Consider the following 17,490-nt stretch of genomic DNA (forward strand, 5'->3'; position numbering starts at 1 on the left):
ACATTTTGAACTGATCCGTCCCTCCAACCATCCCCCCACGAAATTCACTCCCTGCTGGACTCACCCCGAGTGGAGATATTTGGGGTGGACTCTGGCCAATGTGGATAACAGCTGCCATATTTTTTATATGCCAAGTCTGTTCAACACAGTCCTGTACCATAGCTGTTGTGTAGAACCCTGGGACCACTGGAATGGATTAACTTAAATGTTAATCATTGTCCAAATGTTGGTATTTATCATAATTTTAATATATGTTATATTCATGGTTATATGTCTTAATGTGTTCTGTTTCACTCCTTTTTTTCCTAAATCAATCATACACACACTAATTGTGTAGACCACTTCAGTACAGAGTGAGTGAGTGAGTGAGTGAGTGAGTGAGTGAGTGAGTGAGAGAGAGAGAGAGAGAGAGAGAGAGAGAGAGAGAGAGAGAGAGAGAGAGAGAGAGAAAGGGAGGAGTGTTGTTGTCATGTAGTATGATCCACAGAGCGAGAAGTCTGGTGGTCTGCAGCTGCTTTGGAAAGAGAAGATCTGGAAAGAGGGAGGAGAGGAGAGAGAGAAAGTGACAGGAAGCCACGACTGTGGCTCAAAAACAGAAAAGAGAAGAAATAGGTTGTCCAAAATACAACATAACCATATGGTGGTCTTTAAAGTGGAAAAGTGATCAGAAAAGGGTTAATCTATAACTTTTTGGAAAGGAAAAAGTTACAGCAAACATTTGTTTAAGGTAAGTTTTTCTCTGTCCTTCATATTCTTTTGAGTTTTTGTCAAATATGATTACAATTTAATACATTGCATTGATGAGTTCTGCAGCCAAGACACATAGACTATTTCTGTCTTTTGCATTCATAAGTTGCTATATATTTCTTCAGTGTGCGTTGAGTTATGTGTGACACTGAAAACGGGGACAAGGGGAGGAGAGAAAGAGAGAGTCAGGGTGGGTGAGGGGTATGGGGCTTTGAGGGAAAATGAGAGATGTGGCAAATTCACACAAACATCATTACTGTATTTTCAGAAAAACAGGTCGTAGCTACACTTCAAAGTTAAAGACCGTTTTTATGAAAACTTTTTACGAAAAGTTTGGATTTCTGTTTTCTTATGACTTTGGCTTAGTTTAATCAATTGAAGTACTTTGTATTCTCTAAAACTTGATTTTTTTATGATGGGAACTTTTTCAATACGTTAATAGATGAATCTACGTATGATTGTCAAATCATTTTATGAGACAGGGTCACCAGTGTTTTGTATCCAAGTAATGATCATTTGATTCACTCCAGCAAATGTGTTTATCGGGATAATTCTTTAATTTTATTGCACATTTTATAGTGTTAGGGTTTAACACACTGAGATGTGTGTGATGCCCTAAATACAACAGAGCTGATTAATGAGTCGGTATATAAGAATATAATATATTGAAATTATAATATATTTATCAGCTCATATTCTCTGAGAATGCAAAGCTGTCTGGAAGGAAAGGAACAGGAAGTGAGGTCAAAGGTCAAATATAGGGAGATTTATGATACATGTAACCCCTGTGGTGGGAAAGGGGATAGGAAGAGATCAAGTAGGATAATGTTGGCTACTGAGGGACCCCTGAGAGGGAGAGAGAAAAAAATGTCAGGAAACAACACTGACAACACATTTTCATTTTCTCTCCTTCATGACCTTCATGGTTTATTGCATTTACACAGACGAATGACCAAAGGCACGTGTTTGGTTATCAATGGCGTGAGTGTTTATGTTATGTGTGTGTGGGCATGTTGACCATCCACATGTGCTGTTGTTTGCAAGCACATGCTTCAATGAGCTCATAACGTGTTTTTGAAGACAGATGGCTTGCCTTGCACACAAGCCGTGTGTGTGTGTTTTGTGTGTGTGTGTTATCATGGATAAACATTGACCCCAGTTTATTTTGGGATGGCTCAAGTTTCAAAGATAGGGGTCCTGGATCAAGCACACCCCAGTGGTGAATCACTGTCCATCTGGCTAGTAACACCCAATCACATTAGCTCTGACATGCAACAGTACAATCAAAAAAAATGTAATGCAGTTTTTACATAAACTAAAGTAAATTTTCATTTTAAAAGCTCCTTCTGTAAACAACTTTATATATAACTGTCACTGTCTTGGTGAACTAGACTAAAAGAATATTAAACTTTTGTTTGTTCTGCCACAGTTCATAAACTGTCGTTTAAATATAAGAAACCTTGTAAAACACAAAGCTCTCCCAGCTTGTTATAAGTCTGCACCGTATATAATTCAGCTCTGTCACACATATCTGACTGTTTATATCTATGAATAAATTTCAGCCATATCTCACTGGAATGTTTGGCCAAATAAGGAAAATTTTAGCAGATAAGCGCCGCACCTCACAGCCTAACAATGTTGTTTTTTAGTATCTGTTGCTCTGTGTTTAAGACTCCATCATGACAGCGTTACCAGCAGAGACGGGCCTTGAAGATGCCAACAATCAAAGTTTCTGGATGGTAAGTGAGAGGGGGTGGACAGACAGCAGTGAGTCAGACAGGCTGGTGGACCGTTAACACACCCAACAAGTTGTATTGTAAACATTTTATTTTCGAGCAACAACATGAGCAGATTTGTTTGTGTATTAAGTTAAACAGTCAGAAAAGTACTTAGAAAATGATGCATTAGACTTTACCTTAAGCTGCAATCTTTAACTTTTACCTACATTTGCAATCTCTATTTAAAATGCAGAGTTTCTATCTGGGTTCAAATCAGATTAGGTCAAACTAACATGATAAATCTTCATTATATGCTTCCTGTTGCAATTCAGGGTGAGGTGCGTGGACAAAAACACACGCTTTGGCCAAAATCTCCTACTTCCATACTTTATACCGGTGGTATGCATGAATCAGTATGCAAAATGTGTAGTATGCCTGAAACATCAGTATGCAAAAAACAGTATGTGGCTTTTCTGCCAAAAGTTCTCAGTGTGCATTAGATGGACACTTTTCCATGCCATGAGGCCACGGGGGCTTAGGAGCCGGCAATATATACGAGTATATACGGGTCACATGACAATAAAAAAAAATGGCAGATGTAGTATGTCTGAAATGTATGCAGGCTAATCTCACATACTACACAAAACATTCTGTGGTGGTTTCCGGGACAGGGTTTAGATGAATCAAGAACAAGCAGTTTTTACAAACATACATAACAAAAAATAAACAATACTGGCATGCATAAGACAAAACAATGGCACTAATACTGTATATGTTAAGATGGCAAGATGTTTTTAAATGAATGTAGCTCAAATATGCATTTTAGCCTGGGACTAGGATAAGCCCTATCTGGGAAACTGCCCCACTGTTTTATCCATTAAGGACTAATGTTATGCAAAATCCACTTTTATGAGGTGTTTGGACATACGGTAAACGTGTATTGGCAGTGTGTGAACACAACCGCCCTATAATAAAAACAAATTCACTCTCTCCTTCTTTTTTAATCCCCATTAAACCACAGCAGTCTCATTAGACATGCTGTTTTGATTCTCGTTATTGTGACATCACACAAACAAAGCCCCGCCTTCGGCCAATGACTGACTGGTTAACTCATTGATAAATGACTGGATTGCGCATGACGTCACAGTTGTAAAGCCACCGCGCCGGCATATCAGTATGCCCAAACATTCTATTAATAGGGCGTTATCTGACATTAATTATAAAACGCTACTTTGTTTGTCTTTGTTTTTATATCTGAAGTGTTGTACATTATTACAACACAGTTGTTCTAATCATGTACATAGTTATTAATTTAAAGTTGTACATTTTACTTTTTAAACATGGTTACTACTTCTATACATTCATCTTCATTACAGTAGTGAACATATCAGATCAGAACGGAGTATATGAATTAATAATGGCAAATGTGCTCATTCTGAAATCTAAACAAATAATAATGCTTTAAGTACCGTATGTGCATGCAATAATTTGCTGGTTTTGTAATTATGTTATGTTGTACAACATTGTTTTTGTTCGCACAGTAAAATGCGTTAACAATGTTAATGGCATGTATTTTAAAACCAGTTAAGATAACGTTTTAAATCGTGGTTTAACTAATATTTGATTCAGCAATATGAAAACAACAACTTATTTAAGCTGGATCCAAAGTCGCATACTGTGACAGTAGGTACTGAATTGAAGTACTTACTCATCGACCTTTAAAACAGTAAGTGAAGTATAAATAATGATAGTATGAATGAATTCGGACATACTACATTCGCCATGTTGAAACATCACGTAACAAGTTAGTTGTTAACTGGAATGACGTTAAACTAGCACAATTTAACCACAAGGGACAGTTGTTTAATATATGTATTTACATTTGAATAGAGCTGCATTATGCTTTTGGGCATTTTTGAATAAAACAACAGCCCTTCGTCTTCTTCTTGGTTGGATAACTCCACGGGATAGCGAAGTGTCCATCGATTGAACACTTCGAGATCTTGCCGGAAGCATTAGGACATCCGGGTACTTTTCGCCTACTGCTTTTGGAATACTATGAATTCGGACATACTACTCGCCTTGCCTACACACTAGGAAGTCGGCGGTTTCGGACGCAGCCTTAGAGAAATCATGTTGACCGTGTATGCTCTTAATGCCATAAAACTTTATTTACACCTGTGTCATTACAACAGAATGCAGCAGACTCACTTACGGTACATTTTCTATAAATCCCTTATCCTGCCCGATTAAAACATAAGCATTGCAAATAACATCAGAAGTACAGTAATAATTAATCTACAAACACATATCCTAAAAATGTATCTTGTGTGACTGATATGCTGGGTGAATTTAGATCATGATTTTGAATGTAAGTCAATGACGCCCTCTGCCGGTTGGGCATACCAAGATGGCCGCAACTCTGCAGTGGCTTCACTTCTCGCTGTTATATTAGCATTCTATGATGAGACCAATGGTTGCCTACAATCCGTGTGTTTGTTGTAGTCCAAAAAATTTTTTTACGTTGGAGACGATAACTCGCCTCATCCTTTACTTTGGGGTTTGTACCTTTTACATATCGTTAACGTAATAATACACACTTGCACACCAAAGGAAATGTAAAATCGTAAATCGGTCCATAGGTGCCCTTTAACTTTACCCAATAGCTTTTATTTTTTTAAATAATATGTGCCCTTAGAATAATGAAATAAAGATATAGGATATATAAGATATATAATAATTAGGTACTTAATTTAATTCAGTTCATTCTGTCACCATATGCGATTTAGGATGCAGGGACAGATTTTGTATGCACTTGCTCATTCACTACTTTTTTATTTTAGCAAAAGAAAGTCATGGATTGCAGCTTTAACTTAATAAAGATTAATAGATCAAAGTGAAGACTTTTTATAATCTTCTTTGAGACTATGGTGCTATGTGTTATGAGAGGTTTAACCTTTAATCTCAGTCTATAAATCTCATGCTTTTTACCTCCACCCATTTTAATTTGCTCAGCTATTGTCTCATCTTTCTAAATGGTTCACTTTTCTGTTCTCCAATAAAAAATTGCAGTAATTTACCATGCATGTTCTGTCTTCTCTCTTAAAGGAAAACACCATCGTTTTTCAATATTTTACTATGTTCTTACCTCAACTAAGACTAATTAATACATGCCTATCTTTTTTCAATGCGTGCACTTAATCTTTGTACAGCATGTTGTGAATGTATTAGCATTTAGCCTAGCCCCATTCATTCCTTAGGATCCAAACAGGGATGAATTTAGAAGCCACCAAACACTTCCATGTTTTCCCTATTTATAGACTGTTACATGAGTAGTTACACGAGTAAGTATGGTGGCACAAAATAAAACGTGGCAATTTTTTAAGCTGATAAAAATAAGAACCATATTGTATGGCGGAAGAGCACTTCGTTTGCAGCACTTCGACCTTGGGTGCAGTAATATTGATGGAAGTTTGAGCGAGAGGGGGAGTAGTCAGGAGTTAAGATGTTACTGCGTGCCGAGGTCGAAGTGCTGCAAAAAATTATATTACTTTTAATACATTTCTGTAGGATTTTTGCATTGGGATGTTCTCTTATCAAACATTATAGCCTAGTTTCTTAGTCTGACCATGTCAACCAATTGATTTCACATTTGGATGTTATAAGTAGTATTTAATATATGTGATCCTGTCTGTAAAATCCAGGCTAAAGTCTGATTATTGATTTGATAATAAGATTAAGAGCATCAATGTTTGTTTTCAATCATTGATTTCAATATTTGACATGGCGTTACTCATTCAACATTAAAGATATATTACAGTTTTATTTTCACAAGGTTGTATTTCCACATATAAACACATTCATATTTGTTTCTCTATCTTAGTGTGGACCTGCCTAGAAACCTTTTAGCATCTTTACATTTTTATTTTAATGTATGTTTGCAAAGCCATTGCTCTTATAGAGACCGCTGGGTGGATTTACAATGCTGTTGACCCAACACACACATTTAAAATGATTGTTGAAATTTATTTTCATTTACAAAAGGTAGAATCTAATTGTCATCTCACACATGCTTTCCAGAGGACGTTTTATCTGCTAAGCATCAATGCAGAGTCTTCTGTGGTGATTGATCATTATTTATCACTGACATCTTAAGCCCTCACTACAGCTTTGAGAGCTGTTTAAGATTCTCATCAGCTCTCTCCTTTGTCCCAGCCGGTTTTGCTGAGTTGCCATCTCTTCTGGAGTCAATCCAGTGGTATAGTTTGGTAAAATGCTTCCACACAGTTTTTTATTATTTATTTTTGGATAGCCTGCTGAGGGTTTGTTGTATGCCCCAACTTATATTATGCTTGCCGCTGGCCAGAATTGAATATCGTAGTGTTTTGTACACTGTGAATACCACAGTAACAGCAGAAGATTGTCACATGTAGTGTTCTTGTAGCTCAACTGGTAGAGCACTGCGTTATGATCTTGGGTTTGATCCCCAAACATCCTGATAAAACAATGCATAGATTGATAGCATGATAGTAAAGTCTCTGCAAAGTTCATAAATGTAATGTAATGTAGAATGCCTCAGCCAGACTTGTCACAGACTGAATGTTGAGTTGATTTAACTTGGCTTGTCTTTTTGTTTAAATCTCTTCTGTTTAAATATTCAGCGGAGTTGATGCTTGCTGAATATGCCGTGGTGTTATATTCTGTTTGACAGGGGTTTTTATTATTTGTTAGGTTTTGGTGTCGCTCTGATTGGTTGGCAGGTGTTGCTCTGCACTGCACTTGGCAAGAGATGAGATTCCTCAGCTGTTTTTATTCTTTCTCAGGCTGGGGAAAGAACGTAATACAAACCACAGCTAAAAGAGAGAGAATATCTAAGAGAAAGAAATCCTGAAAGAATCACAGATCAGCATGAAAATAAAAATGAATCGATTAAAGTGGTGGAGCTGCTTATGGCCAGTGTTGGGGGTAACGCATTACAAGTAACGTGCATTTCGTAATAATATTACTTTTCTGAAGTAACGAGTAAAGTAACGCATTACTTTTTAAATGTACACATTAATATTTGAGTTACTTTTTCAAAAAAGTAATGCAAGTTACTTCTTTAGTTTAATTAATTCAATAAAAAAAGTATTGAATTAAACTAAACGTAGTCACATTATGCACTCTATGCATACACGCCTGTGTGGGAACAGTTTGAGTCAGAAACTGAGATCATACGTTTCAGTCATAAAAAACACAGTCAAGGCCTGAAAGAAATCAAGCTTCAGCCAAGAAAAAGTTACGCAAAAGTAACTAAAAAGTAACGTAAGCACTAAGGCCGATTTATAGACGGTTTCAGCAGTAACAACATAAACAAGCTGCTTTCGTGGTCATCACGTAACTTCTGGTAAACCCCGCGAAGAATAAATAACAACAACGTCCTTTTAAAGTAGTTTATTTATATAATAAGCAAAATAAACAACACATTGATTACATAGGAACGCAAAACTTTTGTTATATTCGACGAGGTATTTGTTTAAGAGTTCAGTTTCAGCAACTAATCAGACCATTAAACAAACAGAAACCAGAAGTAAAGCTTGGACCAGACGCTTTTCGCGTCACCGCACGTGCACCCGATGAAACGGTCTATAGTTGTGCATAAGCTCCACGCTGTACGTTATCCGTAGCCTGTGTATAGCTCTACGTAGCCTGACGTGCACCTCGCAAATTTTTTTTACAGCGCGTCAGTTCTATGCGGACCGCAAGCGCTGTGATTGGTCCACCAGAACCCTTCCCGTCAGGAAAAAAACTGCGTTATTGGTATTTCCGTTTGCATGGTAAAAACAAAGAAGACAAAGTTGAGGAGTGATTTAACTTAAACTGCAACAAAAGTTGCTGTTTATTTACTTCCATCATTGCTGGTCTTCTCAAATCATACACAAGAAGTTGCTGTTTCTTCTTCGTTTGTGGGTTAACTTGCTAAGCTTCTTCTTCTTTGACGGCTGCGCTGCTACTGTGGTTACAAGCGTGGATACTGCCTACCAGCACTCTTCGTGTGTGTTTGCACGTCGACGCGGACGACGACGCAAAAGTGTAAATGAAAACCGACGCGGAACCTACACTATAACGAGCCCTTTACTTTCCATGAAAAGTAACTAAGTAACGCAATTAGTTACTTTTTTGGGAGTAACTTAATATTGTAATGCATTACTTTTAAAAGGAACTTTTCCCAACACTGCTTATGGCAAACAAAGGCAAAACAAGACGCCTTCTCTGAAAATGGCATTATGTTTATACCCTCCTCTCGAATTTTCCCTCATTTAGGCTTTTATTTGAATTAATCAACCCCTTTCACAGCACTGTCCATGTGATGGCCTACTTACCGTGGCCTGAATTCCAGCCACAGATGTTTTGGGGAATAATGTTTGAATTGTGCTCTGTTTTTCCTCACCACATGTTGTCTTCAAGTGTTTATATTAGAACCAAACCTCACGCTATAATGATGGCTCATCTGATCCATAGCAAACAAACCCAGTGACCTACTGGAAATGAGGCCAATTTTTTTAAGGAGAAGCAGATATGTGCCTTGTGTCTTACCTTAAATACTCCAGTATTGAACTTATAAACAACTTGCATTAGCTCTAAGTGAAGAATTGAGGGTCTTCTCTCATATTTTTCTGTATTTTAAGAGTCCTCAATGTTCTTTCTATCTGTTTCTTAGCCGGGAAACTACCACCGGACAGTGAAGCGGACCGACGATGCCTTCCAAGCATGTAATGACATAGTGGCATGTTTCCAAGAAAGGGCCAGGGTCGAGAGGCAGTATGCTCAGCAACTGAGCGAGTGGAGTACCAAGTGGAAACCCCTAGTGGATGCCAGTGAGTACTGCATAGTTTCCAGGGGGGTGGAGAGAAGTTAACCCCCAATAGTCCATAATCCCCCTAATATTTAAAGCATAACTAAACCCTAAACCAACTTTTTTTTGTTAATTATCTGTAAGAATGGGGCTTTGTTAGTGCTGTTCATTGATTTTAGTACGTTTTTTGACATTTGGATATAAAATGTTTCAATACTACAATATATGGTGTAAAACCATCTGAGTGCTGCCCTATTCAGGTTGAACGGTGGGTACTGCAGTTGAATTTTCCTATTGGATGTTGGGTCCAAAAAATACCTTGTGACGTAAGCAGGTTCAAGCTCACCACCCCCTTGTTACGATCTCACCACACACTTGGTACGAGCTTAGTTCGTCCCCTCTATCTCCGTTGGGATCTGCCCTCTATCTCCGTTGGGATCTGCCCACTTTTATTGCCAGTGGGTGGAGTCAGGCTCTTACCAGGGGTTTAGTTACGCTTTAATGAAAACCTTTGCAAAGACATTCATTTAACCGCCCAACTAAATGTAATGGAATAATAGCGTATTGCTCAATGCATATTTAAAAATAAATTGTGTGCAAAGCTATAGTATGTTTTATCATGACCTATGTTTCAACCAGTCCTCTCTATGGCTCTCTTTTGCGAGCATGGCAGTGTTTCCTCTCATCTGCCGATCGCCTCTCCTTACTGCACTCCTCCATCTGCCGGGCTCTGGTGTCGGAGGACGGAGATCGCATCCGGACGTGGCAAAAGGAGACTTTCCATAAAAAGATGTTTGGAGGTTTCAAAGAGTCCCAGGATTTTGAAACGGGCTTTTCACGTGCCCAGAAACCATGGGCTAAGAGACTGAAAAAGGTTTGTAGACTTGCAGTGTTGTTATAATGGTGGAACTTCTTTGCAATACTGAAGGGACTTGACTGTTGAAAATGTGTCTTGTGACAGCTAGAGAAGGTCAGGGCATCGTTTCACAAAGCGTGCCGAAAGGAACACATGGCACGGGAGCGGGAAGCCCACTCCCAAGGCAACCCTGACATCGCTATCGAGAAACAGAGGAAGATCCAGGAGGAGACAGAACTGGCCCACCAGGAGACTGAGAAAGTGAGTGAGTTACCGACCGAGCCAAGAAAGGCTCAGGCAGAAAATGCTGCATAATGGTGCAGTGAAATCAAGAGCCTGGCACAATATGTCACCCTTAACTACTAAACATTAATCATCCTGCAGCACTCTAGGGAAAGAGCCGTTCATTACAGGTGCAAAGACAACAGACCACATGACTCTATGCAAAGAAAACAAACCAGATGACTGTATCAATTGATTGCAAGTGACTTTGTGCAGCTACGAGCCCGCTATGAGAAGGTTCTGGAGGAGGTGACACGCTACGCTCCTCGCTACATGGAGGAAATGGAGTCTATATTTGACCAGGCACAGGAGGAGGAGAGGAAGAGGATAAGTTTCCTTAAACAGGCTTTCCTGTCAATCCACAGGCACTTAGATGTCACCAACAATGATAGTGTGTGAGAATCATCATATGGGAACCTACTGTAAAAACTCATTTTATTTTGATTTACATAAAACCATAGAACATAGTGTTAAAATATAACCTTGATATCTTTAATATTGACTGAGTAAGGTCATGTCAAAGATTGAAATTAAAGTGATCTTTGCTCTTAATCTCAAAGACTAGCCTGGATTTCACAGGCAAGGTGAACATATTTGTCAAAATGTGTACTGAAACATATATTTTCTCTAAAAAATAATAGGTAAAAAATAGGATTGTATAACAGGATTTGCAATGCAATTTCTGTTGACTTTCAATATTTCCTGTAAATAATAAATGACGTATCTTCCCTCTCTCCCTCTCTGATAGTGTAAAAGCCGTGTATAATGAGCTTCATACCAGTCTGATGTCCATCAATGAGCAGGACGATTTACGCTGGTGGAAAAATACACATGGACCAGGCATGCCCACCGACTGGCCTCAATACCAGGTGCTTGAGGTTTATATTTACGCACATGTGCACTGACGCACATTACCTAAAACTACTTTTTGATATGTTCAGAGGGAAATATAAGTGGCATGTGCGATACATATGCTAAAATTATGAGTTTTGTTAGTGGTATGCCTGACCATTTCTATGATAGGGTTTGCTGGGTGGCTGATTTGTTTTTTCACACTCTTAGAAAAAAGAAGGTACAAAACTTCGCACTGCTGTAAACTTTCTCAAAAAGTACACTTTTGTATCTAAATGGTGCATAACTCAAAGGTACACATTGGTACCTTAGAGGTACATACTGGTGGTAGCTTAAAGGTACATATCTGTACTAAAATGGTACATATTTGTGACAGCTCCTTTATCTTTTTTTTGAGAGTGTAGTTGCTACTGTACACGATGGTTTACTGTACAAGTCCAAAGAGCCTTTAGGTCTCTATGTTCTGGTTCCTAGATATAGCTACAATCTAAAAAATGCTGGGTTCTTTTCAAACCAGTGTTGGGTCAAAGAGGGACAAACCCAACACACCGGGTTGTAATTTTAAAATGTTGGGTTGTTTCTACCAAAAATGCTGCGGTGTTTTCTGCGTTCATTTAACCCATTGGCTGGGTTCATCCCATAGACTGTAAAAAAAGATGGATGTAGTGTGCGTGACGTCACCCATAGGTTTGTGAAGATCGTTTTTGAAGCTTAAAGTAGGCGGTGCCTGCCGTCACCATCTTGGCTGCGTGTACCCCGCATCACTCACGGATAAAAAATGGTAAAAAGGCGTGATGTAGGTGAAGCTGAGGTGACTGGTTGCTGAAACCACGGCCGTCTAGCTTGACTCTAGTGACAGCAGTGCCTGTTTAACCGTCACTCAAGTGGCCATGGCCTTAATTAGACAGAACTTTAAGGGGGTCGCAGACCGGCCGCGCAACTCAGACTAAAAAAAATCGAACACATTGTTTTCTATGTCCGCCGCGCCCAGCTTTGACTCAGAAAGTTTCTCAAATTCCTGTTGCGCCACAGCACACTCACATAGTTTAACATTAAATAACATCATATTTGTCCCAAATCATTAATGATTAACATGGGCTGCTAACGTATATTTTGCATTTTGAAGTAGACACTATCTGACGAAGCTCGCGCTATTTAATGTGCACTTCCGGTTTACAATAACTTTGAGTTGTCCTAGACGCGATTTGACAAGGCACGACGCTGAGCTGCGCGGCCGGTGTGCGACCCCCTTAATGCTGAGTTTACACCAAATGCGTGTTGGGCGTCAAAATCGCATCTACCGCGCCTTAGTTTGTCCGAACACAAAAGCACCATTGGTGCGTACCGCGCACAACGTTCAATTCGCGCGAGCTTCACGCGCGAATGAGGCGGAAACGCGTCTTCCGCTCCGCGCCGAACGCCTCTTCCGCACCGCAGGACCTCCTGACGCGCGTCAACGCGTCTGCACATTGACTTAACATTGAAACCACTCGCGCTTCACGCCTCTACCGCGGTTGGTGTAAACGCAGCATTAGGCTTAATATCATTTAAACGGATGAGTTACAAAAAAATCACCCCCCTCACAGTTGTCACGAAGGGCAAAATTAGCTATACAGACCTAAAACAGTTTTTGTACCAGGCTGTAAACATATTATTTTCTAATGTAAAGTTGGACATTTTAACATGGAGGTCTACGGGAATTGACTCCTTTTTGGAACCTGCTTCTAGCGGCCAGTCGATGAATTGCAGTTTAAATCACTTCCGTATTGGCTTCATCAGAGAGATCAGAAGGTTCCCCCTCGGTTCGTCCTTTTTGACCCAATGCTGAGTTGACAATAACCCAACATTTTTTACAGTGGTATAGGGTCCCTTATTTATCATATCCAATTGCTCTTTTATCATCTGTCAGCATGCAAGTATGACTTATGAAAATAACCAACTTGGATATCTGTATGATTTGAGGTATTATTCATCTTTATTACACGGCTCTTTGGAATGCTTGATTCTGATTGGTTAGTCACAACATTTGCAGGTTTGTTATTCCTAGATAACAACCACTCATAACCACACACTTTAACCCGGATGCTTCAAATCAGGTATAGCTTAATATTACACAAAAATTAAATATAAAAATGTCTTTTAATAACATATATGACATTATATTTACAAATGATTAAACAAAATAGCATGTTCGTGACATTTGAATGTCTTGTCTTATCCTAAAACCGAAATTAAACAGGTTTTCCTCGTGGAAGATCTGCATTTGTTAAAAATTAGCAAAATAAATATTTTGAATCAATATTTAATGTTCCTTACCTTACTTATGAGGTGAATAGCCATGTCATAAGCGAGATGATGTGCAGCCGGCCGGTTGTTGTCGCAAAATAAGCCCTTTCAGTGTGATACAACAAGATACCTGATCACACTGACAGGGCTTATTTATGCGATGGCAGCCGGCTGCCTATACATTATCTCTTACTTGTATCACAAGTGGTTCTGGATGTGCGAAGTGGCAGGCAGGACAGTTACTAAAATTCAAAGGGTGGGCACTCTGTCTACACTCATGGTACCCTGCTTTGCCCCTCTTATCAAGAGCTTACTGTGTTCCCAGTTGCCCCAGCAAGCACCGCTAACAGCTCTTGGTTAAGTTTAGAGTGGCATTTCTTGTATATTAGTAATGTGTGTGTGTGTATTGTTTTGAGGTTAATGCATTCCCATCTGCTACGTGCGGGTGTTAAAGTGACGTTGTGTCATTTGGTATATTCATGTCTATATAAATAGACTCTGTTCTGTTGTGCCAAAGTCCACATTTACTCCTTCAATGACTCTGTCTGTTGTCATCTCCCTATTTTAGGAGTGGATTCCAGACAAGAAGAATAAAAGGGGAAAGAAGGAGGTGGAGCAGAAGGCAGCAGTGATGGAGAGAAGGTCAGCTGATTTCTCTTCATTTGTATTGGGCACCTGAATGATATTCGCTGTGGGTTCTTACGGCTTTATTGTGATCGTACATAAATTACATCTACATTTATGCATTTGGCAGACACTTTTATCCAAAGCAACTTACAGTGCTTTCAAGCTATACATTTTATCAGCATGTGTTCACTGGGAATTGAACCCACAACCTTTGCACTGCTAACAATGCTCTACCCTGGCACAGCATTATATGTCTATGAATCATTTTCAATAACCTTTTTAGAGCAGGACTTTATAGTATGTTTGACCGTATGTTTGTTTTCCCTCCTCATATCAGTGTAATGATTGGAGGAGTGAGAGTCAGAGCTCTCTATGACTATGTTGGACAGGAAACAGATGAACTGTCATTTAAAGCAGGTAAGATGTTTGGTTTATAATTATATAATTATTTGACTATATGGTGCAGTCACTGTCCTCATATTGCTTCTGATACTGTTTGTGTGTGCGCATGTGACTACAGGTGAAGAGTTTTTGAAGATTGAGGATGAGGATGATCAGGGTTGGTGCAGAGGCATGATGGACGGAGGAAAAGAGGGCTTGTACCCGGCCAACTATGTGGAGGTGGTGTAAAAGCACAGGACAGTGTTAAAGAGGATATTCATTTGAGACCCTTTCTGTGAATGAATCCAGCTATATCATGGGGTCCTTAAATCTCTACAGGTGCCCAGGTTTATGCCTGTTTTACAGCCGTTTTGATTGAAGTTTGCTTTGTTTTGTCTAAATGGGATGATGGATGTTTGCAGATACGGGTTTACAGTCAATGTGTGATGTTTGGGATGAAACATGCTTTGAAAAGTGCTTTTGACCTAAATATTACTTGAGAAAATGTTAATATTATATTTTTGTGTATCATCCCTGCTGGAAAGACCATCCTAGCTGGTCACCAACATACATTGTGTTTTGGATGTTGTTTTTCTCCCAGGCTGTAAAAATATTTTTTGCACTTACATTTTTAAATTTATCAACTTGGATTTACAAGTCATTTTAACTGTATTGATTAGTGATGAGTTGCTGTAACTTATACAATTAAGTTGATGTAACTAAAGCAAATTTTACTTGATTTAATAAGTTACAACAACTTATAAGTGTCAAGCTGAAATGACTTATAAATTGTAGTTAATTTAACTTTAAAGTCTAAAATGTAGCTTAACCAGCAAAACTTACCATCACAAACTAATTTTGCTGTCACTAGCTAGGCATCCATTGACTAGCATAATGAACGCTATAATTTTGGCCTATGATGGTCTTTTCATCAGGGATGGCTTTAATGGAGAGACTTTTATATGTTATTTTTGGAATAGATACTGAGATCCTCTAATATATAGAGAGAATATGAGGTGTATTGTCTCATTGCATGAATATACACATTGACAGATATCAATCTTTGAGTATTTTGAGAAGAAAGTCTCACGCCAAAGAGTTTAGCACTTATTTACATTTTATTATTTACATATTTCTTATGGTGACTTATATAGTAACTATCTGATGCCTGTATAAAACGGGCCAGATGGTTATTAATGTTATCTACAGCTTCACATGCATTAAAGATGTTAATTGATGTTGATATCATATGTTATCTGCTTTGTATGTTCTATATATCATATCTGTTTGTTTGTTTGTTTGTTTGTTGTTAAGTATTGCTTGTTTCCCATTAAGTACACAAAGGCAGTATTAATCACCATTTGAGGTGAGACTCATGAAGGCCTTATTCATTTCTTTTAGATGTAAAATGTCATAGCATCCACACATGACAGTGATGTTGATTTGTATGAGTACATTTTGACCATCACTACTCTATGCAAACACTAGAAGTATTAAAAGGGATACAGATTAGTATTTTTTTAAAACGCGTTTTGAAAATCCCTTTATTACATATATATTATACATATGCACAATTTATTACTGCAATTCATATTTCACTCTGCAGATTTCCTGGGGCCATGTTTCACAACTGCATCTACAAATATACAGGACTGTAAATAAATATTTGTGTGTGGACCCACGTGTATGTGTGCTCATGTGTGAGTCATCGACATGCACACGTCTCAGGATTTTAGGTCCCGTGGAGCCTGTAACATATCTTAATAGTGTCAGATCATTTTGTGTGTTGCCTTGAGTGGTTGTCACACACATTTTCCCTCACATAAACATTTATCCTGCATCACTGAGTAGATGAGTCAGAAATGTGCCCTCTCTGAGCTTTTCGTAGGGTCAATTTATAGCCAGTTTTGAGCAACATTTCACTTTTGCAAGCATAAGAAAGGTGATGACTGCACACTGTCTGCATAACAACCCTTACAGGTAAAAAATAACGATTATGCTAAACAGTGCTGGCATAGAGTAGCTATCTAGAATAAAAACAATGTTTATCTAGTCAAAATTCTGATTCAGGATATAAAGGAGACTGCTTAGTCACTCACATTGCCTGTATGCATGTACTGCATACCAAGCCATCAAACATTAATAGCAGTAACTAGTCAAAAATGTCTTCAACTTTTGATAATGGCTCATTATAGTTATTGTTCATTATCAAGTAGGGGCAATATATGCTGAGCTCTGAGGTGTTTATTTTTGCTCCAGAGATATGCAAACTGTCCCAGCCCAGGTGCCAGGATGATTGCCTTTTCAACTAACCATCCATGTGTGGCACCTCCATCAATGTGGCCTTTGTGGTCAATGCTACTTGGCTGGGAGACTTCACTGATTCCCACCAGCTATGGCACTCAGGGGTATTTCAATGTCTTCAAAAGCTTCCAGAATTTGGTGAAATAAACATTTCACGGATTTCTTGTCAGCAAGGAAGACCTCTGACAGAAAGATTTAAAAGATAAAATGTAGGATTTTATGAGGACAGATAGATCCCTATAAGATAAATCCACCAGAATCCTGCTCAGAAATACTGATGTGTTTCTGAAATCACTTAATTACACAGATTTATAGCATACCGATGATACATATATAATATATTTTGGTTAACATATGAGTAGTTGCAAAGTATGTTTCTAAAGCCTAAATCTTTCAAGCTAGTTGAAGAAACGTCCTTATAAGTTAAACAAATATATGATTTTGCTACAGTAACCAGAGTAATTAGTATGGTAATGATAATCAGTATGATACCTTTACTATAAAACTATGGCTAATTTTGTGATGAAGGGTAGGGGCGTTAGGTCATAGCCATAGTTGTATTTGACTTCCTGCTGCGCTATGCATACCGATCACATCATCAA

The 17,490-nt window shown here is 38.5% G+C and overlaps 1 protein-coding gene across 1 annotated transcript; it reads left to right on the forward strand.

Annotated features, from left to right (window-relative positions):
- The first annotated feature begins 466 nt into the window (after positions 1 to 466).
- Positions 467 to 16,261, forward strand: LOC129436123 (protein kinase C and casein kinase substrate in neurons protein 1). Its single transcript, XM_073857292.1, has 10 exons — positions 467 to 727; positions 2,419 to 2,486; positions 9,166 to 9,319; positions 9,936 to 10,174; positions 10,262 to 10,417; positions 10,655 to 10,824; positions 11,181 to 11,307; positions 14,145 to 14,218; positions 14,541 to 14,620; positions 14,724 to 16,261. The coding sequence occupies exons 2-10, from the start codon at positions 2,427 to 2,429 to the stop codon at positions 14,831 to 14,833; spliced, it is 1,170 nt and encodes a 389-aa protein (XP_073713393.1). The 5' UTR covers positions 467 to 727; positions 2,419 to 2,426; the 3' UTR covers positions 14,834 to 16,261.
- The last annotated feature ends 1,229 nt before the right edge of the window (positions 16,262 to 17,490 follow it).

The sequence above is a fragment of the Misgurnus anguillicaudatus genome, chromosome 19 (assembly GCF_027580225.2).
Source record: "Misgurnus anguillicaudatus chromosome 19, ASM2758022v2, whole genome shotgun sequence".
NCBI lineage: Eukaryota > Metazoa > Chordata > Actinopteri > Cypriniformes > Cobitidae > Misgurnus > Misgurnus anguillicaudatus.

Bases quoted from the DNA above. Each gene is read 5' to 3' on its own strand.
- LOC129436123 (XM_073857292.1), top strand. From the start codon at position 2,427: ATGACAGCGTTACCAGCAGAGACGGGCCTTGAAGATGCCAACAATCAA. The intron at 9,320-9,935 runs CCAGTGAGTACT...CCTATGTTTCAA, and splicing joins GTGGAAACCCCTAGTGGATG to CCAGTCCTCTCTATGGCTCT. The intron at 14,621-14,723 runs GTAAGATGTTTG...ATGTGACTACAG, and splicing joins TGAACTGTCATTTAAAGCAG to GTGAAGAGTTTTTGAAGATT.